This window comes from Agelaius tricolor, unplaced genomic scaffold (assembly GCF_023055355.1).
Source record: "Agelaius tricolor isolate 1412-34295 unplaced genomic scaffold, bAgeTri1.0.p SCAF_8, whole genome shotgun sequence".
Classification (NCBI taxonomy): Eukaryota; Metazoa; Chordata; class Aves; order Passeriformes; family Icteridae; genus Agelaius; species Agelaius tricolor.
This window is the reverse complement of record NW_027269268.1, coordinates 47,632,631-47,657,194: the sequence shown is the minus strand read 5'-3', so window position 1 is coordinate 47,657,194 and position 24,564 is coordinate 47,632,631. Positions and strand designations below refer to the sequence as shown.

Sequence of the window (24,564 nt, the reverse complement as noted above, 5' to 3'; positions counted from 1 at the left end):
TTAGGTCCTTTTTGCATTAAGCCAGTTGACTGCAAAAGTATATATATATAATATTTATAAATGGAAATGTTTATATGTGTGTGTATTTGCTTTAAATCAGTCAAGACAATTTTGTCTGAAAAAAAAAATGGGAAAGAATGTCCCCTTTTATGTTTCTCTTGCACTGCAGTAATAGTTATGCAGTATTTTGCTCCTGAAAACTACCCGTGATCAGTTTTGAAACTAAATCACTGGCCTGTATTAAATAGTATCTTTTTCTCAAGCAAGCCATGTTCTATTTGTGTCCTTCAAGGTAAAATTTGCCATTCTGAACGCATATACATAGCTAATTAGTCACTGCCATGTGTGAAACTTTGTCATAACTGTATTTCACTGTTCTTTGGTTCAAATCTTTAAAAATGTATATTAATTAGTAAAGTATGTTTTGTTTACTGCTGGCTTTCCTTGGAGTCAGCAGTTGTGAAACCCTGCTTTGCTCTTTACAGTGAACCTTGCCAAGAATGTAAGTCTGCAATAGTGCCAGGGCTTTCACAGCTGATGGACTGAAAATATGTTTTCCTACTAAAACAGAAATAATCACAAATGCTGAATCCTGAGGCTTTAAAACTGATACTACAACTTCATTGCAAGGATCAAAGCAGCCTTGCTTTGTAGATTTGATTAAGTTGCATTTGACAGGAAATGATTGTAAATAAAATATGTTTTGAAAAAGAACATATGGGTGGAAAACTTACTTTAAGTCACCTATCTCTTTTCTTCAAATCCTTTGTGCAGGTGGCCATTGGGATGGAAGGAAGGAGTTGGGTTTCCCAAGGATTTAAGCCCAATGCCCAGCAAAGGTTCTTTGGGAACAACAGCTTGCCCAACAGCAATGCTAAGAGGATGGTTTGCTTTGCACCAGCTAAGTGTTGAACCAACAAACACTGAACCCCATGTGCTTCTAGCATCCTAACTGAGATAGATGAGATTCCTAGAAACCTTATGTCTAGCAGTAGGTATTACCATATGGCTCAGAGTGAAGTGCAAGAATTCAGTAATGCAGTGATGGAATAATCTGCTCATACGAGAAGCTTTCTCTGAGAATTTTCAAGAGAATGTTCTTGGTATGAGTTCTGCTAAATAATTTATTTTAGTGGCATCATCTTGGAAAGGCTTCACAAATTACATGAAGTGAAAAATAAGGAAAAATATCCTTAACAGAAAGATATTACATCTGTAAATGATTGCACCTAGAAAAAAAAAAAAGGGGGGGCATCCTGAAGGGAAAATACTGCTTTTATATGTACCAGAGGAAATGAAGAGAGGTGCTCTGTAAAAGCAATAAACGGTAAAGAAGTATTCTTTTCTCTGTTGTGAGTGTGAAAGAGGAAAAATTCAAAGACAAGAATATCATAGTGACCATGTCATAATTCTGTGTGTAGCTATTAAAACATTTATATAACCTAAGATTAGTTATGAGCATATTTTTAAAGAAGGAAATGCATTTTGATGTGGAGCCTATGAATAAAGTTGAAGAGTTTGTTTATGCTAATAAGTATTTATATAGAAAGACTGCAAAAGACTGTAAGAAGACAAATAGTTGATGATTTAACTCATTGCTCTCTCAAGTGACTCTTATTTCACTTGTTTCTTCTGATATAGTTCTCTGAATTTTATGAGACTTGTTATCATAAAAATTCTGGAAAGTGTAGATAAAAATGTTTTTGAGTAATTAAATTTTATACATAGAATTTTAAAACAACCTCTTACAAGGATCCTTTTTTATTCAAATGTGTTCCAGCTCTTCAATTAGTAAATTAGTACAACCAAAAGTACAATAGAAAAAAAAAAAGTATTTTTTGGATCAACTGGAGAATTTGGAAATGCTTTCTTAACTATTGCACCCTTAGCTATTGTTGCATTGTTTATGATTTTTAGCTATCTAGCCCCAGTTCATATTAATAGGAAAGTAATAGGATTAATTTGTTACAGTTATAAGCTACCTCAGAAAATTTACAACAATGGAGAAAATTAGGCAGGAGAAATTAATTCTGTCACTGTTATTCTCTTCATGAACAAAAGCCCAGAAAGGATCACAATGTAAAACTGTACCCTTCAGGAGAAAGAGGTACTCCAGCAAATTACTCAGGTTGCTGTCAATAAACTTTAATTAGTCTGACATAATCTAACCATTTAAATTAGACACCTGAGGTAGGAGATTATTTGAGTGTAGGAGTACTCCTACGCTTCCCCTGTAGTCAATGAAGAAAGAAAGGCATCACTGAAACATGACTCAGGTTTCAGATAAGATGACTCACTGTGAAGTCATGTATTTCACTTTTTGTTAACTATTTAAGAAGCACCAGTGTTGTAAATTTGCTGTCTGAAAGCAGATGAGAGAAATCCCTTACTTAAGTCAGCCAGTGAAAAGATCTGAGCCTTTCCATGGGATGACTCCTTCTGCTCTGGGACAGATTTCCAAGACACACTCTAGAAATGCTCAGCTCTCTGCAGTTGTGCAATGGAGGCTGAGATGATTAGTTCAGTAACAGTAATGGATAATTAGCTCAGTAATAAATGATTAGTTCATGCTCTAGTAATACTATATGCTTACATATATGTTTAACAGCTAAAGTTAGGTGAGACTAATCTTTTCCTTAGACTAGTTTATTTTCTTAGGTGAGAAAGCTGAATCTGAGGGGAATGAGGGGAATGAACCTCACATACAGTGCAAGTGTGCAATTGCTTTGTTGGAAGAGGTTTGCCTTGGTTTAAGAGAGCCATCCACAGTGACTGTTGATTTTCTGAGGGTCAGGCATATTCTTGCATTTTTTCAAATATTTGAGTATGTCCATAATACTAGAAAAGTGAAAGCCTAAAATCCAGGCTATTTAAAGTGTTCAGGCCTCTATAAATGTAGCTACTTGTAAGAGACATCCTTAATCACCTCTCTGCTGCTTTTAAGTTTTAATGACCTTTCAAAATGTGCTTACATGTGGCCAATTAATGCCCTTATATTTTTATCTCTAATAATTTCTTTAACTTTATAGCTTTTGAATCAAAATTGAGCTGTAGCTGAGTTATACTGACAGAAATAAATAAGACAGTTGAGAAACAAAATCTTTCCTTTATGAAATTCTGAAATTTCTTTTAATTGTTTCCTCAGTGAAGGAAATCTTCTCTCCCCTTCTCAGGCAAACAACATAGATATCCTCCTAACACAGCACTGTGACAGGTGTAGGGCTTCAATGTTGTCAGTTATAATCCTTTATGTGTCACACCTTCAATCACGCAATGGGCCATGCATTTTAAACAGAAGTCTGTTTTCTAGTCTGTGGCAACAGAGTGCCAGGACATACACTGTACAACCATATGGGTGTCTCTTTGCAGGACATATGTTGTACATCCTTAGGCACTAAAGCAATTAACAAGCAACTGTAAAGTAAATGTGATCTCCTCTGAAAAGCTCCAGAGCAGCTTTCAGTTTTTACAATTATGTTGCTAATTTATGCCATGAAGAGATCCAGAATGTCACAGGCAAGTAAAGAGATCATAAATGAAAGCAACACTAAGAGGTAAATACAGGTTTCTTTTCAGCAACAATTTTTATTATTTTTCATGTTAGTAAAGTATTATGAAACTAAAAATGTTCAAAAAAGTAGTAACATTCAAAGGACAACTCAACATAAGTATATAAAGGCATAGTCAATGAAAAAGACCATTTCATATTTTTATGACAAAGCAGAATCCAATCATTATGATCAACAGCATATTTTTCTTGTTGGCCAGTGTTTATACAGAACATCATGGGAGAAAACTATTTTTATTTGGCATTTTCTACTGCTGTGGTGAAATCTACTGCTGAACCTGCTGTTGGTCGCAGCTCAGCAGAGGCATGGCTGCCACTGCTCTGTGTGCCCAGCTCTGGTCAGTTGTGGGTTGTTTGCAGTTGACTTGCAGGCTCACAGATGCAAAGGGATCTTTGTGGTAGCTGACCCTGGACCAGTCCCTCCAGGAGTCTTGGACATCCTAATATCTCCAGCAGCCAGCTCTCAAACTCTCTTGTCTCTCCAGTGTCCAGCTCTTGGAACTTCCTGTGACTAATAGTGCTGCTGAATAATTATGCACTATAAAAATTAGCTCCTTTATTGATTTCCAATCTGACAACTTTAGTTGAATCAGCTATTTTCCTTTGCTAGAAAAGAAGCTCGCAGAATGCCTATTTTTCCTCACTATTCATTATTTTTCTTCTATTTTATTACAAAATTTTTATGCATTATTTTGTACATAGGCAATCTTTTCACCATACTTCATGTACATTTTTTTATACTCTCTTTCATACTGTTAGCTTTCTCTTCATGTTTTCTAGCATGTAGTTGGGAAGCTTGTGATCAAATATTCTTATCATATAAGCCAACATAGCATCTCACATGCAACTGAACAGAAAAGAACATTAAAAATTAGAAATGTATCATTTCACCTCTAGGAAAAGCATGGTATAGATATCAGATCACTTGAAAGATGAAAAATAAGATTCAGTGACTGATATTGCTATTGATAAGGTAGATGTTATTCACTGATTTGTTGTGCCCATTGCAGGGACAGAAAATGCCAATATTTGGGCTGTGAGAAGCCTTTCATACCCAAGAGATGCAGAGTACAAAAGGTTAATGACAGGAAAGGTGAGTTAAATAGGTGCTTATCTTTAATGTGTTTGAAGCTAAAAAACCAAAGAACAGACTTGCTAGACTCACTAGCTTTGCTTGTTCCGATGCTGGATTTTATTTCTGGAAAAAACTTTTGACTTTAAGACTTCTAATTTGTCCTCTTCAACCACAGTATACAGACAAAGTGTTGAAAGTCACTCCTAATGTCAGCTACATTGGCAGACGAACAACACAGATTAGGAACAGTTTATAACTTTCAATTAAAATGACCGTCCTTCCACAGATCCTTTTGTACTTTGAGAAAAAACCTCCTTTGTTGTGTTCTGTGGCTTTGCTCCCTGTGACATCCCTGGTAACACAGAACACTGACAAGTTTCCACATTTTATTGTCTGTGAGTGTGTAATCATGGCATCTGAAGGTCCCTGTCAGCAGGTTCCCACCTCTGGGTGCCCAAACACAATGACCAGAAGAATGGAACTTGGAAAACTAATCTATTAATGACTGCATTAAGAGAAACCTCAGTTTATAAGCTTTGCTTTCTGAAATATTTATTTTTCTAGATTTTTCAGATGTAGCTTAGAAATAACTTTGGTTTTAACTACGTATATTTAATGTCTAACTGCACAACAAAAATGCTTAGCTTCCTCACTATTTTGAGGCATCTTATGCTATTTAAAGAAAATACTTCTGTGTATGAGGAAAAACTATTTACTCCAAAATTAAAAACATGTTTCCACATGGGTGTTCCAGAGTTCTTCTGGACTGCCAGTTTTAGAAATATTTTGGCAGAAAATAATGCTGTAGCCTCTGTGAGGTTTTTAAATTATTAAAATACTTTAGCATTTTTCCATGTTTTAGTATTTCTTTTTACAAGTAATTTTTAATTTAATTTTATTTTACTTTATAGCTTTAATGGAGCTTCTTACAAAGTTTCCATTTAAAATAAAGATTTGGAGTGTGAAAAACTTACTACTACAAAACTGCTTTATAGATTTCTCTGCTAGTCTGAAATGTCTGAAATGCACATGAATTTCAACAGCTAGAAATTAGGCTAAGTACTTGGAAGAAATCCTCTTTTTAGCACTGGCCTCAATAAGGCCAAGAATTGACTATCTGCATCCTTCTATGTTACAACCCTAAAATACTCCTGTTAAACCAAGAAGATAAGAACTACACTGAAGTATGGGAAATAGAAGTATGTTGCATAATATTTATTCAATCTTGTGTAATCTTTATTAAATGAGGAATAAAAATCAACCTAAGCACTTGCTTAGATGTCCTGCTGACTTCAGTTGGTTTGAAATGGGCAGTATGATGCATAACTGAAACAGGCAAAAGAGAACGAATGGACAAGAGCAGTCTTTTCTGTGTATTTCCTAAAGCCTTGTAACATTTGGCTCAGCCTTTTCTTCTTTATTGGTAGTCAGTTCTTGAGCTGAGCAAGGAGTTCCTATGATTTTTCTTCTGGAAAGTCTATTAAAGAAATATTTTTCCATCTTGTCTTCCAGCTACATCTTTGGTCTCTTTTCCTTGTATTCTTCCAGTATTTAGTTCTTATTTTTGTTTTTCCGTGCCTCTAATATCACTTCTTACTTATCAGTCCTGACAACTAAGGATTTATTGTCATTGTTTTTGAAGCTAGAGGGAAAATGCATAATTTATATTTATAAGCAAACAATGATCTGTTTTACACCATATCCTCTTTCACCTGAAGTCTAATTTCTTATTTCTGTTCAGCAATTTCATGCCCCTTTTCCTCCTTAGCAGTATAAACACAGTTCTGCCAGGACAGCTTGTAAAAGCAAAACTTGCATGGATGAGAAGAGAATGAGGTATGTCGATTTTCCATAGGAATGAGATTTAGATGGATTCCGTGATTAGCAGATGAAGAGCATGTTGTTTGTTGGTTTGGTTTGGGTTTTTCTTTGTTTTGTTTTGTTGATTTTTTTACTTTGTTTTTTTTTTTGGGTTTTTTTACTTTGTTTTGTTTTGGTTTGTTTTTTTGAAGGATGAGGGGCAGTATGATTGGATCTGTTTTGAAAAACTTTGTCATCCATGATTTGAAGAGTCCTCTTGAATTTCAGTCTTGGAGTTGTCCTTATCAGAGCCAGGCCAAGAATATAGATCCTCTGTCTGAATCTGGATGGGAATCAGACATGATAAATATTTTTAAAAATGAGGGGGGTTTATCCCTCAGACAGCACTGAATTGCTGCATATCTTGTCTGCTGTGATTCTGAATCTCTAAATGGAAAGAGAGGCTGATGAGTTGTGTGGGACTGTAACGAAGTACAGACACTGTGGAGCACAAGTTGTATAATAATGACCAAAGCCTCAGGTCATAGGCACCTCAGGCTGGGCACCTGAGTGAAATGTAGTGAAACTTTCAGACCCTAATTTCTTAGTGCATAAAGAATGGTGATTAAATAATAGCTTCTCATACAGTTGGAAATATTGGAGAACTGCATTAGATCTTAGGGTGACAAACAGCATACAAAAACTCAGGAAAAAATTCACCATTTTGTTTTCAGTGTGTACACACAAAACCAACACAGAGCCTGAGAAAAAACACTGACCACACGACAAACAACATGGGAAAAGAAAAATACTGTTATCGGCTTTATACCACTGATCTTGAGTACTGAAATAAGTGGAGTTCTGAAGAGAATCTCTTTTCTTTTGTTATCACAATGCATATACTTCAAAGACTGAAGAAACACAGGCACTGGAGTTCTTGCCTATGCTTGAAACAAACAAACAAAACTGTGATAATTCAGAATTTACTGATTGCAAGAATGTTTGTTTTCCAGCTGTTAACCTCTGTGCTGGTGATCTATAATTCATAGGTTCCACTTAGGATTTCTGGGCTAGATAGAATATCAAAGTATTGCATTCAATTTACTACAGAGTGTTGAATATTTTGTTCCACCTTCTGCTGGCTACTGACAGTGATTTTTTCTGTTCAGAAAAGCTTCTCTTTAAATCAACACTCCTGTACAATAATATTGTCCCAGAGAGAATTTAATAATACAAGAAGCCAGCATGTTTAAATACATAAACCCCAGAGTAGGATAGAGAAACCACAACAACCCAGCAAGCCCCTGCAAGAGCAGCAGTTACTGCACTGAGAGAAGGATCAAGGTGAAGACTGACATATAAACTCACCGTTTATTAGCTTAAGGAAATTATTTTGTGCAGCTCAAGCTGCAAAATAAAAATGAGTGATAAAATGGTGTTTCCAGGATAAATTAACCCAGGACTCTTAGCAGTTTGAAAATAGTTTCTCAAGTCTGTCTTATTCTTGTTCTAATAAGCTACTTCCTGATCAAAAGCATTATTTGTTCTGTAGATACTAAATGATTAGTTCTGGCAAAGTCAGCATTCACAGAAATAGTTTAAAATGGAGCAAATATTTTACAGTGTTTAATTTGCTGTATATACACAGTAAAAATGTCTTGTATTTCATACAACTTTCTTCCTGCTTGAAATGTAGATGTTAAGTTCTTTTCATTCCTCAACTTGGTGTTGAATAGAGAGCTAAGAATTTCTCTGATGTGGCAAGAAGTGTTCTGCACTGACAACAGGAATTTGCAAACAAACTGTGTGGTTAAGCTGCACTTGGTTTCGATTGTTAAGTTTTATACACTTACCAAGAAAAAATGGAAGTATTTCTTTCCAGGTTGTTGAACTCCTCTTTTGTACTTTACATGAAGTTATGTATATTTACGATTCTCAGGATGCAAGCAGGAGAGCCAAAAGAGGAGCCTCTTACTCAGAATTGAATTAGTATTCTGCCTTAGAACCAGGCCCACTGGGCTGGTGGAAGTGATATATTTCAGATGAGACACATTGTTTTGCATAACTAAATTCTGATGAGAAGTGCCCATGTTATCAGAACACTGGAGTATTTCAAATGATGAGTGAAATTATACCATGATCACATTATCAGAACACTGGAGTATTTCAAATGATGAGTGAAATTAATCCATGATTTCTAATCCGACATGAGAGGAACCAGATTTGTCTATATTTTCAGGAAAAAAAAAAAAAAGTAGAATATCTGTAGATTTCCACAAAATTATTCCTATATTTAGAGTTATACAATTATCTTAGCCTTTGAAACATGAAGGAAGTTTGTTTGAACCCTCCATTCTCACCTAAAAAAATCCCCAAACCCAACAAACAAACAAACAAACAAAACACTCAAACCTAAATAAAAAGTTGCCACCTCAAGTGGATGAAATAATAGTCATTATTTTATCCTACATTGCCAAAACTACTTGTAATCCTTTTTGGCAAAACTCATATGCATTAGGTATGCCTGCAAGTTACTCTTAGAAGTTAACATACAGAAATAAGCAGGCAATATTGTTCAGTCAAGGAGTTTAAGAGTTTAAAAAGTTCTCACCAATAACATAGTAAAAGTTCATTTCTTTTTATATTTCTCCTAGGTATCCAAAGGTTCTGCTTATAGATGCCTCAGGAATCTGGAGACTGGATTTACATAACTAATTAATCTTGAATTCATTGATTATACCAAAACTGGAGCAGATATTTCACGTGAAAATCTGGGTCAGTGTGAGCTCTTTGCTTTCTGATTTTTCTGATTCCCTGTTACTTGTATGTTGTGCTTTCAGAGAACAGAGCAAAGTACACAAGAACAATAGGAGGAGAGGCAAAAATACTTTGGTACTGAACACTGTCACCAACACGAACAGGAATATATTTCACATTCCTCTTAGATAATTGTTCTTCAAAGGTTACAAAATCACAGATTCCCAGAATATTCTGAATTGAAAGGCACCCACAAGGATCACTGAAGTTCAACTTCTGCACAGGACACCCCAAGAATCACACCATGAGAGAGTTGTCCAAATACTTCTTTGACAGGCTTAGAGTTGTGATCACTACCCTGGAGAGCCTGTTCCAGTGCTCAACCACCCTCTGGGTGAAGAACTTCTCCTGATATGTAACCTAAACCTCCCCTGCCACAGCTTCAGGTCATTCCCTTGGGTCCTGTCACTGTCACCCCAGAGCAGAGATCAGTGCCTGCCCCTCCTCTTCCCTCATGAGGAAGCTGTAACTGCACTGAGGTCTCCCCTCAGTCTCCTCTTGCCCAGGCCAAGCAAGCCAAGTGACAGCTGCTCCTCACGTGGCTTCCCCTCCAGAGCCTTCATCATCCTCATTGCTGCCCTTTGGATGCTCTCTAATAGTTTAATATCTTTTATTGCAGTGCCCAGAACTGCCCCCAGCACTGGAGGTGAGGCTGCCCCAGCCCAGAGCAGAGCAGGACAATCCCTCCCTTGCCCAGCTGGCCATGCTGTGCCTGATGCCCCCCAGGACAGGGCTGCCCCTCCTGGCTGCCAGGGCTCTGCTGGCTCATGTTCAGCTTTCCATCAACCTGGACCCATTCTGCAGCACTGCTTTCCAGCATCTCATTCCCCAGTCTGAACCTACATCCAGGACTGCCTCATCCCAGGTGCAGAATGCAGCACCTGCCCTTTTTAAACCTCATTCAGGTTGTGACTGAGGAGTTAAAATTTATTTCTGAATAGAATACCCCCAGCTGAAAATACCTACCAGCTTTTATAGCTAAATATTATTTCTCTAGAAAATTTCTTTTAAGTTATCTGTGGAAAGAAACTTTTTTTTTTTTCCATGAAAAGTATGTCCTCACGATATCAATTTCAAGCAATAAAAGGAAAACAAAATTCAGCAATGTTCCCTCTAGAATTGACACAATTTCAAACCTAACCAGATATAATTTAAGTACATTATGCCATCCTTTGTGGTGATAAAGAAACAAAATAAAGAATGCATACATAATGAAAATATCATGCTTTAGTAAGTTTTGTATGGTTAGACAAAATCAGGTTATTACAACTTCTTCAAGAATAATTGCCAGAAAAGCTTGAGAGAACTCAGTACTCTACTGAGACATTTTACAAACCTCCATTTCTCCAAAATGAACCCACCCCTGAAACCCAACCATTGCCTCTGAAATGTCCAGTGGACTTTGGGTCATGGTGCGAGTTTTGGTTTTCTTTTTTGTTTGGTTGAGGTCTTTTTGTTTGAGGTTTTTTTTTTTTTTTTTTTTTTGGTTGAGTCTTCAGAGAGGCCAGAAAGAAGAGCAGCTCTGCTTTCCTTGGTAGGGCAACAGAAGGGTTATCAGTGAACAGACCAATTTTCCCTTACAGAGAGGCAAAAAGGAATGACACAAAGTCTGTCCATGCTGGTTAACAATATTTTCCACTTTTTTTAAAAAATATTTTTAACAACTTTTTTTAACAATATTTTCCACAACTTTTTTAACAATATTTTCCACTTTTTTTCATCTTATCCTAAACCTGCAGAAAAATATCCTTTGTACTATTAACATATCCATCCATTTCATTGTTATACATCCTGAAAGGAAAGAAAAAACCCTTTAGATAACCATGTGGTGAAGAACCTGGAGAAACCCTTTTCAATTACTTTGGGGCAGATATGTTTCTACAAAACTCTGAGGAGAAGCTGAGAAAGACTTGGAAAGGCCATTATGAAAAGATTAAAAAAAAACCCCAAACCAAAACAGACTACAACATACCTAAACAAACAGTTACAGCTTATTCCCTTGTGCCAGGAATAAGTATCCTATCTCTGCTGCTGGATGACAGTGAAAACAAGTGTGGAGTTGCATTGTTGGAATAGGCAAAAGTTAATCTCAACAGGAAAAGCCATTTTATCCTCAGATTCAGTTACAACAGAGGAAGCCTGACAAAACGAATGCTGTGAGAAAGGATGTGTTGTCTGTTTATAACTATATCAGGGTGGCAATCCCTAGGGAAGGAAAATAGCAATTTAATTTAAAGTCTAGACATTAACACTGAAACAAATGAGGATAAAGTAGCATGACTGTGCTTGCTCTGAAAATTAGGTTTCTGTTTGCAAAAAGAGAAATGAAGCCAAACCCAACTCATTTAAAGACTGAGTTTTACTGGTTACTTTCCATAGTAAGAGACTAGATCCTTCACCCTGCAAGGATGTTATTTGCTTAGCACAAATTACCAGTCTTCATGCAGAAATATCAGCTGCACTGGTCTGTCTCATGCAAAATGTCAGGCTCAATAATTTGAATAATCCCTTTTACACTAAAGAATAATGAAGTCTAAGAATTCTCACACACTAAACTGGCATTTGGATTCTCAGATACAAATTCCTCTTAAACTATTACAGGTAATTTTTTAGTTGAAATAATAGTTCTTAACTAAAGTTTTTAAACTGCACGTGGTGGATGAGGTCCCCCGTGTCATCACATGCAAGGTAAGTAATATATTGTGTTCATTAATCTATGTCATAGGAGTATTGAACACACAACAGCTATCACATTTTCTACATTTGATGGCACCTGGGAGGTCACCGCTAAGGGTTACAGACTTTACTAGCACAAATTATGAGACTTACTGCTAGGTGAAGATGCACCATAATAAATAAGCACTTAAATCCAGGTTTCAGATAAATAGTGGAATAAATTTATTCATTTTTGCATAAGAACTTGGGGAAAAGATTGGCAAAGTTTTCTGTTGGTTTTCTCTGGAAGCATTTCTTCCATTCTCCCTTTAAGTTTCAGTATTGCATTTTTAAAAATTTCCAAATATTATTTGGAAATTTATCTTAATAGAGGTAGATTTATCCATTTATGTAGTAGTCATCAGATGGTGGTTGGGCAGCCTTTCATATAACTCCTTCATTTTCTAAACAGATTTAGCCTAGCTATTTTGAAATAATGATGTTGACATGAGAAATCTAAGTACAAATGAAGCAAACAGAACCTGAAAGAAGACGTGTGCATAGTCCAAATATTGTGATATGACTGTCCTCATCTGGCCCTGACACTTCCATTTCTTCCCTTCCCAGATTTTTCTAGACCAAGCCATGAGGTATTGTAAATGTTTCCTCTGAAGGGGTAAATTCTAAAGACAGTCTTGCTATATAACAGACCTGCATAAAGTACTTGAAATTCTACTTCTTTGAGAAATTAATAAATTCACCGTATTCCATTAGAATGATAGTGGAGGGATTCAAGGTTCACATTTTCAGCTCCTAAAACCCAGGAAACTTTTCAAATAAATTTCCAATCATACTTTATGGTAAAGCATTGTGAGACTCTAGATAGCTTCACAGGAGCCTAAAGGTTTTACATGTGTGAAATCCATGATCTTAAAAATTTGATAGTGTCCCTTTGATATTGGATAAACCTTAGGTCTCTCAGCTTTAGATTAAGGATACATTTCTGAAATATTTACTACCAGTTGTAATGTTTATTATGGGTGTTGTTTCAGAGAAGTCATGAAGTTTGATCCTTAGCTGCCTTGGAGAAGTTGTACAAACACAGATGTGGTCCTGTACCCCCTCCCAGCCAGTTTGAGTTTTCTTTAATCCTGTATTTAATTTGGAGACACTTTGGTTCTAAACTTGGCTAGATAACAACTGGAGAAGATTGCTAGCAACTAAATAAAATCTCATGAGCTACAATATTGTGTAGATACACTTATAATGCTCAAGTTGCTCTTTAGTCTGTAGTCCACTGTGAAATACCTACACATTTAAAGCTTAGAAAATACAAGCTGAAATTCATCCAAGAAGAGTGTAAAAAAACCCAACCAACCAACCAAACAAAAAAAAAATGTTTGGAAGCAATAAAAGCAAAACATTATTTAAATAATATTTAAACAGTGCTTCCAGTGGATTACACCTATCCCTCTGTGTCTGTTTCAATAGATTCTTACAGGAAAGTATGGGGGGTTTCTTCATGTTTATTAAGCAAAACAATACATAGTTACTCCTTTCTTTTCCTGCAGGTTCAAGCTTTTGTTCTCACTGCATATGTTTACTTTTCTCCAGCATCCTTTTGTATCCTACATTATTTTTGTGTTCTACTCATGACTTTTTTTGCGCCTATCATAGCACAATCTTCCTCTTCTGTTCTTATTTGAGTGCTAGCATCACCTCTGCATTCCTTGTTCCTGAAGATCTCCACTTGCTTACAGGTAAATAATGAATGAACTTCACATTAGCTTGATGGACAAAATTATCTATTTGCCAGTTTTTAAAAATTTTATGTTTTTCCTTCTGCCTTTCATACATCATATCTAGACAAAAATGAACATATCTTTGTTGTACCACTTCACTTCCAAGCACAGTTCTGACTGAAAGCATTAGATGGTCCTGGATTATAAATATGTGATAATAAATAATAAACAACTAATACACGGAGCCACATGTACATTTCAACAATTATTAATACTGCTACTTCTTTTATGCTCATGAAAAATCACAGCTAAAAAGAATGTGAAAAGACAATTATCTAATGTCCTCACTCAGACACTAAATACAACACATCTGGATAATTCCTATTTAGTATGTGCTTAATTTGTTTTAAAATTTTCAGTAAAAATTTGGCTTAGGCAGAATGAAAAAAAAATAACATTATCATACTTTGGTTTACAGACCGTTATTTACTACCAGCTTTCCTGGTCCATAAATCTTCCTTCCTGAAAATTAAACATTTACTGGTTGTGAATATTAACTGAACATTGTTCTGCTTACAGAAACCTTTTAACTTGGGAAAGTACCATGACTTTCTTTTGCCTCTGTTGTTTATTTGGGGTGAAGTGTTTTGCTTGTTTGTTTGTTTGTTTGTTTGTTTGTTTTAAAACCAGGAAACTTCACTTTTTTCAAAATTCTTTTCATAGTTCATGTTTGCTTAAATTTATATTCTTTGTTTTTTTCCTTGAAGTCTCTGGTTTATTTACAGTATATTTTAGGAATGATGTCCAAAAACTGAACACTTTATCCTCATAAAAGCTGACAAAAGTTTACATTAAATTTTAGGAAATAAGAATGCTTACCTTTCTTATGCAATATATGGAATATATCTCTCCATATATATATATATATATATATATATATATATATATATATATATATATGCAATATATACCTCATCAGAATGGTATCTGCCTTTCTGTAATGAAATCTCCTTTATCATAAGTTTAAGATGACACGTTTTCATCTCCATATCCTTCTCAGGAGTACTGCTCCCCGGCTGGTCATTTTACATTTATACATTTGAAATTCTTTTCTGAATGTAATGTTCATGTCTTCCTTAAGATTTACTAATTACACATTTTCTCCAGTTTTATCAAAATAATTTTGAATTCTCATTCTGCTTTGCAAGATCCTTGCATTCTTTTCCATTCTGGTATCATCTGTTAATAGTTACACTTAATTTTCAATCACTAATGGAATCATTCAGTGACATAACAGTCTTAACAGCTTTTTAAAAGAGTGTACTTTCTTTGGACTCTCAGACTGACCATCAGCCATACCCTGGATATAAGCTTTGGAATTTTTTACCCAGTTAAGTATCCACGTTCCAGCAATTAGATTTTCGCTATATTTAAGTAGATTGCTTAGGAGAATGTTAATGTGCATGGTGGCAAATGGCCTGCTAATATCACCATCTATCATACTTTCCCCTTCCCCAGAAGCTAGTTACATTGTCAAAGAAAGAAAACAGATTAGTTTATAATGTTTTTTCTTGAAAAACCTCTGTTGGCCATTTTTCTCTCATCTTATTGACCTCCTATTTACAAATTGATGAGTCATTTGGTTCAGTATCTTTCAGGCATGCTGGCCTTGTGAAGCTGCAGTGATGTTCACAGAGCTGATTATGTTCATGGAGCTCAGTCAGATGTATCCGCGGAGCACAGAGCTTTGTGCGCAGCCACAGTCGCTGTTACCAGCCTCAGCTGGGAGTAGCAGCTTTTTCTTTTTTGATGTTCTGGATCCTGTTCTGAAGATGTTACCTATTATTATTGACTTTGATCTCCTTATGCTAATAGTTCTGATCTTCTTTGCTTTTTGAGTATCCCCTTAGATTACCCTTCAAAGAGTGGAATGTTGTACAAAGAAATCTGGAGAAGAGAAAACTGTCAGTATTTTCTGAAATGGCTGCAGCAATATTTTTGCTCTTCCACTGACGAATCTTTCTAACTGTTTTTGTTTTAATAGATCATATCGTAGTTAAAATTTTTGCCCAGCTTCTTACTCTACGGGAATATTTTCCCTCGAAACTTTGGAAGTGGTTGACAGTTAATTCTGCAGCCACAGGGCACTCTGCAGGTTCATATTCCAGCAATGACACCAGAGTGTGTCTGACAGGCCTCGTCTTCGGACAAATCCAGACACTGGGAGCTCTCCCATGGAAGTGTTTAGATCACAAAGAGAGTTTCAATATGCTGGCAGGCAAGACACTCAGGAAAATCAATCTGAATGACTGAAAGGTATGTTTCAAAGGTGGACATGTTGAAAATCAATGAACCCCCCTCAAAATGAATAAAAAAAATTGTCTTGCTTGTACTTAGAATGCTTCTCTTTGAAAACAAAGTATATTAAATTAAGACCAATTTCGATTTTGAATCAGGTCTGCCTAAAGTAGTTCAGCAACATTTAATGCTCTAAGAATTGATTTAGATTTTCTGAGAATTACTATATTAAAAAGATTCACTGTTTCCTCTCTTTCTGTCTTCTGCAGCACTAAGCACATTGCTGGTACTTGAAACAAATAATGAAAAGTATGGAACAGTTAACATTTATCTTTTTTGTCTGCCTCGAGTTATATTTTTAAAGGATTGTAGTAGATGTATAAAAGCAATATGTTAGAATAAGGAGTTTTTTTCTTTTCTGTTGCTTAATAAAAACTTGCAAATTCCTTTTGAAATCTTTTGTAAAGACTTAAAACAACCAAAAGGGAGAAAAGAGTGTAAAGCATTTATATACAGAAGCTGATGTACTCCCCTGACACTCACTGAATTCTCCTTTCTGCATCAATGTAAAAACTGGAGTATCTGCATCTCTGTATAATGGAAAAGATGCCATTATCAGCATTTGAAAACAGTGCAACAATCACATTTACCGAGCCTTGTCTCAACAAATGGATTAAAAACTATAAAGTTTTTGTAGGCATGTGCATCTTTAGCAATTTTACTTTGGGCTCACATTCTACACTAAGAGAAGTCAGGAGTAACTTTGTTGGCTTCCACTTCAGCAGATTAACTCGGCTCTAGAATAGCATTTCTGAGAACAGAATTTGTCCTCTTGGTAACGGGCAAAATGACACAGTAAGCCTCTTGCAGGGATTGTGCAGCAGAGACCCCAGGGATGAAGAGACTCAGCTGGACCCAGCCATATGGAAGAAACGATAGACTCCCTTGAGCATTTCCAAACTACACCTTGCTGAAGGCTTAGTCATCCCTGCTGGGGTTTGCCGTCTAATGAAAGACAAATCACTTTCACCTATTACTGGAGTCTCAAGAGCTGTTATAAATCGCATGGAACTGAATTCACAAGCAAGGAAGAACAAAATGAGTTAAAATGTTAAGATGCACGTAGTATTTTCCTAGGATTGCGGGAGATGCGCTGACAATAAACAATACATTGGGAACATTTATTAGGAACGTTATGTTTATTAAGGATACAATTTTTTTGAAATGGAAGATGTTTTCTAAAGGAGCAGTATTAACGTTGCTATTCGACATATTTTAATGTATGGAATAACACTTGCCCCTTTTATTTTATTTTCGAAAGTAGCCTATGAGAGATCCTGGCGTGTTTCACACTAAATTTACAAGCAAAGAACATGCCACTACAATCCTTGTCCCCTTTCCCAAACAAGAAGACCCTCGGTGAGACTCCCAAGGCATTTCCAAGTGCAGCCAGCGGCGTTTCCGCCCCCTCCCTCTCCAGCTAAAACCCACACGAGCATCGCGAAGGACCCTGGTCCGGCTCCCTGCTCTCCCTTCTCCCTGGTGGAGCGCCTGACACGCGCAGACCAGGGCTGCGTGGCAAACTCCGCGCGGCGGGGAGCGGAGAGGCGCTCCCGGCCGGGCTGGGGGAACCTGCCTCCCGCGCCGCCGCCGCCGCCGCCGCCGCGCTCCCCCAACTTTCATTCATCGCCGGCGCCGCCGCGCACCCCCCGCCCCGCGGCGGCCGTGCCGGGGCCGTGCCGGGCGGGCCGGGGCGGGCGGCGGCGCAGCCAGTGAGCGGGCTCGGGGCGCCGCGGGCGGGGCCGGGGGGGCGCGGCCAGGCCGGCCCTATATAGGGCGGCGCGGGGGGCGCACCCGGCTCCGTGGGAGCGGGCGAGGGGCGCCGCGCCGGGCAGGGAGGGGGGCGCCGGGCGGCCGCGTGGGGAGCTCTCGGCGAGGTGCCGGCGGCTCGTTCGGCTGGTGGCCGCGCTCGGGGAGCACTTTCGGCGGTCGGCGGCAGGCACCTTGCGGCGGGGAGGAGAGCCGGCCGGCCTGCGAGCGGCGGTGCTAGCCCATTGTTCAAGCGGAAAGACTCGGGGTGCGAGGGAAGGAGCCCGGCGTGTCGTGTCCGTTCTCCCGCTCCCCACCGCTCCCCTCCGCCGTTTCCCTCCGCGCCGGAGGAGCGCCGCCGCCAGGGAGCCGAGGGCCGGGCTGTTCGGCACCAGCACCGACAGCTCAGGTGCACCGGCGGGATCGGGGAAAGAGGCGCCAACCCTTCCCGAGGTGCTGCGCCTCGGGGGGGCTCCGGGAGAGGAGGAAAGTTGCTCCCTTTCCTGCAGCAAGCCCAGGAGCTGCTGAACTGGCCTCACCTGGAAGGACTGAGCAGTTCCCACCTCTTCCATCAGGTGCCTTTGCCGCAGCAAAGCCACGGTATCCGGGAGACCACGGGGAGCAGAATAACACCCCTCCCCGCCCCTCCCGCTCTCGCCGCACTTCGCTTGTTATCTGCACTGTCTCGCCGTGCTCCCGGGATCACAGGAGGATCTATAACTGTGATCTGTCACCGAGGAGAAGGTCGTGGATGAACTCCCTTCCAGCAGGGCAACGAATCACTTCTCGACTGATTATTATTACCGTGGTCAAGGACCAGCCCTTTCCTGCTAAACTTGGCTTGGGAGCGTACAGCAGGAGGGGGCGCGGGGGGTGGAGAGCCAAGCCCAACAGCATCTTGTGTGTTTGACTTTTTTTTTTTCCCCTCCCTCCTCCTTCCGTGAGACAGTTTGATGAATGCCTGCGAGAGGGGTATGATTTGCTGAGGCGCCTCTGGCAGGGCGGTGTGTGCGCGGTGTGTGTCAGCCCCGCCGCCGCCCCCCGTGGGGCTGTGAGCGGCCCGCGGCGGGGGACGCGCGTGGGAGCGGCTGCAGCGCTGCGCGGGCCGCCGCGCAGGAAGCGCCGCCGGGCGGACGGGGCTCCGCGGCCTCTTGCCGGGGGCTCAGCGGGGAGTCACGGCTTTGAAAGGGGCGAAGAGGAACATAAGTAGCTCGCCCAACTCCACCGCAGCCTGAGACCCTGGGTTTGCTTCGCCATCGCAGGGAGCGTGTGAAGACCCAAGTGTGTGAGACCCAAGTGCCGCCTCTCCCAGCCACCGACGGGCCAGCGAGGGACGGCCCGGGCGCGGCCCCTCGCCTAGCGAAGTTGCCTTCAGCCGCCGACCGGTGCCACCCGCCTCACTTTGCCGGGGTTGTTTTCTTGACTTGGCTTTGGATAGAAAAGACTTCGCTGTCTCCGCACCGTGAAAGTTGCCCGAGCGCTCCCCGCGGCGAGGAGGAGGGCGGCGCGCCCCGCGCCTCCCCGGGGCCGAGGCCGGTGGGCCCGGCTGGGCTGCAGCGGGCGGTGATGATGTGCGGCTGGGGGAAGCTCACCCTGTCCCTGGGGCTGCTGCTGGCGATGGCGGGCGCGGTGGCGCCGCAGCCGTGCCCGGCGCAGTGCTCCTGCTCGGGGAGCACCGTGGACTGTCACGGGCTGGCGCTGCGCGGCGTCCCGAGGAACATCCCCCGCAACACCGAGAGGCTGTAAGTAACCCGGCCGGGGCGGCGGCGAGCGCCCCTCGGCCCCCTGCTCCCTTCAGGGCTCCGGCCGGCGCCGGCTGTCGGGCTGAGGTGGCCCCCGGCCCCGGCCTGGTTTAGGGTCCCGACGCCCTTTGGGTGGGGGTTTTCTGTTCCCTTCTCCTGCTGCTGGCCGTGCCCGTTTCACAGCGATGCGCGGAGACACGGAAGAGGTGGGCGCTGTTCCCAGCCGCTGCCTTTCATCCCGGGAAGCCGCGGTGAGCAGCGCGGTTCCCGCCTCCGCGGGGAGCGGGGGCGGGCACCACCGCGGCCGGGGGGCGCCCCGGGGCGGCGGCGGAGCGGCCTCTCCCCCCGAAGGCGCCCATTTCCCGTCAAACTTGGCTATTACGGCTCGCCTTCCCCGGGGCAGAGCCGGGCCGCGCTCCGCGGGCGTGGGCAGGGAGGCCCCGGGGCGCGCAGCGCTCCCTCCCGCCGCGGAGCCGCGAGGGGCGGGCGGGGGCGCGCATCTGCCGGCGGGCGAGGGCGCGCCGGGGTGCGATAGCCGCGCTCGCAGGGCACTCAGCGGTGCCGTAGCGGTGATCCCTCCCTCCACCCGCGGCTGGGCTGTCTTCTGTATGTGGCCGGTTATTTATTGTATCAGGCTGCTTTCAGACGGGTCCTGAGAGTGGAAGTGGTGTGCGCGTTATTTCTTACTCTCTGATAAGTCATTTAAATGTTGGCATGTGAACGCGCGTCTCGAGTGGTGAATTTCACTCAGGAAGAGTATCAGGGACACGTTCCTCCTGGGACTCGTGTGGTTTCTTTACAGTGGTGTTTTGGCCATATGTGGTATAAAGCGCTTAAAAACATACTACTTTCCCCCCCCAGCTACGTTGGGAATGAACTATAATTGTTAGAATAGCTCCCATGTAATACCGCTTCCTAAAGATTTATCTCATGAATTGCCAAGTCTGGTTTTATTTGCAGTGATTGAAATAGAAAGATGTTTATTTCTTAAACCCAAAAAGTTATGAAAAAGAGGCATATACTCCAGAAGAAAAAGTAGTATAGAAGTATGATGAGAATTGCTAGGGCCTAAATACAGGTTTCTGTTGCTTCTGAACTTGCTTTGCATTCTGCAGTCAGTATAGCTTCCTGTGCAGCAAGTGGAGAGCTTAGTTTTGGTAAAACCTTATTTTCCATCACTTACTACAGCAGTTTGAAACCTTAATGCTTGTTTGAAACCTAATATTTGTTATAGATATTTAAGCCCTATGCCATACTGGGAAATCTGAAAATTGCTTGAAATGGTGAAAATTTAGTTTTTTTTTTTTTTTCAGTCAGTTAGTTTTTGTAACAGTCAAAGTTTGTAACATATATAGATAGATAGATGTACCTCTATGTACTGAGTCTTGTGGTTCTTCTAAAAGCAGTTATAACCCCAAACATAGAGTCTTGAACTCTTCTGTTGGTAAAGATTGTAGTTAAACGTGAGCTTTGTAATGGCAAGCAGAAGTGACTTTCCAAGACTCTCCTGCTACAAAGTTTCAAACTACTGTTTTCAAGGTAAATCGTATTTCAGCTGCTTGGAAATCAGGAACTCGCATGGTGTTAATTGTAAGAATGGCTTGTTGCATTCGTTTATGTCTCCTAACTTCTAAAAATGCTGTGCTCCTGAAAACAAAACAATTTAAAAATAGCTTTTTAATGTTTTAATTTTGCTGCTTACAAATTATTCTTCTTAGGGATCTTAATGGAAATAACATCACAAGAATCACGAAGACTGACTTTGCTGGTCTGAGGCACCTTCGAGTTCTGTAAGTTTTCTCTTTCTCTCATTGATAACTCTTAGGACTGATGCTACAGGTTGTAGTTACATTTCAGTTCATTTTCTGGATGGGTTATCACTTTTTAGCTACTGTATTACCATATCTGAACCTAAAACTGCTCTGCCATGTGTTATGCACTGTTATGCGCGAGTGAGCAATTCCTTTGAACGAGATTTCTTTAAATGTTTTTAATCTCTCCTTAAGATGATGAGAACTTGAGGACTTAATTTAGCACATAGCTTACAAGTTAGAGTTGCTAGAATTGGTTGAATAACCATTGGAGTTACTTCAGTTTAAGGCTGTGAAATTTATAGTTCACACTGAAAATGGGTACTCTCAACCAGAACTATAAGGGAGATAATTAAGAAAAAAGTTATTCCTTTAGTGAATGTAAAAGCAAGTCCCAGGTGATTATTATTGCTCTTTTGTAGTTTCTCGACAAAACAGAAACTTTACCACTGAAGTTGAGGAAGGAATTATTTGGTTGGTTTGTTTGGGTGGCTTTTTGGGTTCTTGTTTCTTTGTTTTAAAAAATTTTTTTCAAGCATTATCAAGGTTTTAAAATTTTGTGGTAGTTTGTGGGGGCTTTTTGTTTATTTTCTGGTTGGGTTTTTTGTTGCTTTCTGAAGGAAATATCTAACTACTTAGCTTATTTGTTAAGGCTGGTTTAATTTGAGCGAGTGGTCTTGTAAAATCCTTTTCCTTTTCTCTCTGAAGTAAATATAACATTGTAGTAATTTTTGACTTTGTTACAAAACAGAGATACTCTTACGTTTACAATCTCTGTCAAGTCTTTTGCTGATGTTTCTCCCAACACCACAATTCAGAGTTTTGGGTTTGTAATTCTCGTGTGAGACTGGTATCACCTTCATGCTGTTCGACTGGAGTCTCACAGCCTGCCGAAGGGCACTGATGTGTGTGCATGTGAGCATGCAGCCTCTAGGCATCTGTGTAGCTTTATAACTTTTGACTCCTTAAGTAAATGAGCAAATCTAATATTGATTCCTGTTTCTTTTACCAAGGCTTATTTTCCTACTTTTGGTTATATGAGCCCATGTAAATTGTTGGTGACAGGGATACAGTAGTTTAAAGTGGATGTCACTCTACTATAGCTATTGGATTTTTTTTAAAGAACATGTGGCTGCCTTTAAATGACAGTTGTTAATGTGATAAATTATCTCAGAGATATTAAAACTTACATCTAAAAATTTCTGTATTTCAGTCAGCTCATGGAGAACAAGATTAGTACTATTGAGAGAGGAGCATTCCAGGACTTAAAAGAACTGGAGAGGCTGTAAGTATGTTTAATTCTAAAAGTTTCAACTTTTGGGGTGTCAAATTAGTTGTGTGTCAAGGCACTCAGGCTTCAGATTTTTTAAATACTTTTTTCTTTTTTTTTAGTATGGTTTCTAGCCTTATTGAGATGCAAGAGAAATAAATTCTCAAGCAGCATTTAGGGGACTCGGCTGGGGGGGAGCATTCAAGAGCAGTCTGGATTCAAAGTGCAAACTGCAATTGTCCCGTAGGAAATAGTTTCAATGCTATCTAGTATTTTTCACTTTAATCTTGAATACACAAGGACTTTTGAGAACTCAAATGCACCAAAAGAAGGCTCTCTGACCTGTAGTGTTGGATATTTTATACAATGCCTTATTGGAAGTAACTTCTGGCTATAAAATATTTTCTTTTCACATAGCAGTGATTCAATTCTACTCCAGTTTTTTATGAGGGAAGCTTTTACAAAAGCTAAGAAGAAATATGAACTGTTAGTTTTCAAAAATAATTTTAATTTGGATTAAAAAAAAAATTGAGTACTTTGGGGAGAGAAGATGGAACAGAGATTAGACAACCTTATCTGGTGAAGTTGAAGTACAAACACCTGCTTGGTTGCATTGAGACCTAGAAAAATGAGTCATTCCCAAGCTAGTTTTCAGTGTGTGCCTTCTGATTTTGTTACACTTCAAATGAAAATATTTTTAAGTGTATTGTGAAACTTGGGACAGCTGACTTGTTAAAGGCAGGATGCTGATTGTTGGACATAGTGTGGAGCCTGGAAAATATTAATATATATGTTCCTGTAGAACTTGACTCATGTCTTCATTATTAGGCATTGTAGTTGTTGCATTTTCATTATATCACCTTTTCTTTAAGCGTGCCTCTGAGGTCTTGCTCAGTGTTTCATTTGCTGCTGCTTTAACTTTATAGAAGTATTTCTACTGTACTCAATTGAAAAGCAGCACTGGCCTGAGTGTAGTTTGTCTTATTATAGTTGCTTTGTACCCACAGCTGCTGTGGGTTTAAAACAAAAACCTCCGCAAACCATTATGGTTTGGTTGGTCATTTAGACAAAGCTGTTCAAGAGAATTAGTACCCACCAGTGTAATTATGATATTTCTATAATAGTTGAAATATTATGTACTTGAGATAATTACCTTGTTTTTTCAAATAAGCCAAAGTAACTTTTTGACCTAAAAAGTTGATGTTATTACGTAGTGCAACTTTTTTTTTAAGTAAATTTTAATGAGATTGATTACTCTTTGGAAAAAAAACTGGCTGTGCATTTCTAAGTAGTATTAAAATACTTAATTCAATGCTTTTTTACAATGTGTTTTCAACTTTGTACAAAGTATAGGAATTTAAAACAGCTTTTCCTGCTGAGGGATAGACTGGAATAATATATGCATATTCCTTAATTTGGTTTACGGTGTCTAGATAAAAATTAAACAGCAGTGTAGTTCATATTGCAAAGTAAATACTCATATGTGAAACATGAAAAAACATTAAGAGATCCGCACTGTGTATATGGTTTGACACTGAGATACCAAATGCTTACAAAGTTTTAAAACAGTTTATCGGCAGCCTTATTTCTTAACTATTTCAGAGTAAGGTCCTGCTATGTGATTCATTAACAAATTTCAAAAAACTTCAAGGCTTTTACTGGTTATATTTCTGAAGTATAGAACTGTTTTACCAGAGAAAAATGAACTTCAGTAGTTGAAACTTACTTGTCTGATGTGTTTGTATTTTGCCATTACATTGTTTCATTTTTTCTTTGGTTTTCCCTTGATAATTGGAAAACAATAGCTATTTTCCATTTACATAAGATACTAGTTCTGAAGAGAAATTTTGATACTTTTGGATACTTTGTGGGTTATATTTGTTCACTCTTCAGCAGGCAGACTATGCTATCTGAAGACTTAGTTATTTAGACCTATGAAGTTAGATTGTTTTGTCTTCAGAGTTATATTACATCTGC

General features: G+C 39.7%; 1 protein-coding gene across 10 annotated transcripts in view; it reads left to right on the top strand.

Moving 5' to 3' along the window:
- Positions 1-17,994: 17,994 nt before the first annotated feature.
- The window catches only part of SLIT2 (slit guidance ligand 2), a 260,769-nt gene continuing 254,199 nt past the window's right edge, over positions 17,995-24,564 (top strand). For 3 of the 10 annotated variants that reach the window (XM_071432636.1, XM_071432638.1, XM_071432635.1), the window contains exons 1-3: positions 18,012-19,506; positions 21,225-21,296; positions 22,531-22,602. In XM_071432636.1, the coding sequence (XP_071288737.1) occupies positions 19,331-19,506; positions 21,225-21,296; positions 22,531-22,602 (320 nt within the window). In that variant the 5' untranslated portion in view covers positions 18,012-19,330. Of the gene's footprint in view, positions 19,507-21,224; positions 21,297-22,530; positions 22,603-24,564 lie in introns of all 10 variants that reach the window. The other 7 variants (XM_071432641.1, XM_071432642.1, XM_071432639.1 and 4 more) reach the window with 7 other exon arrangements.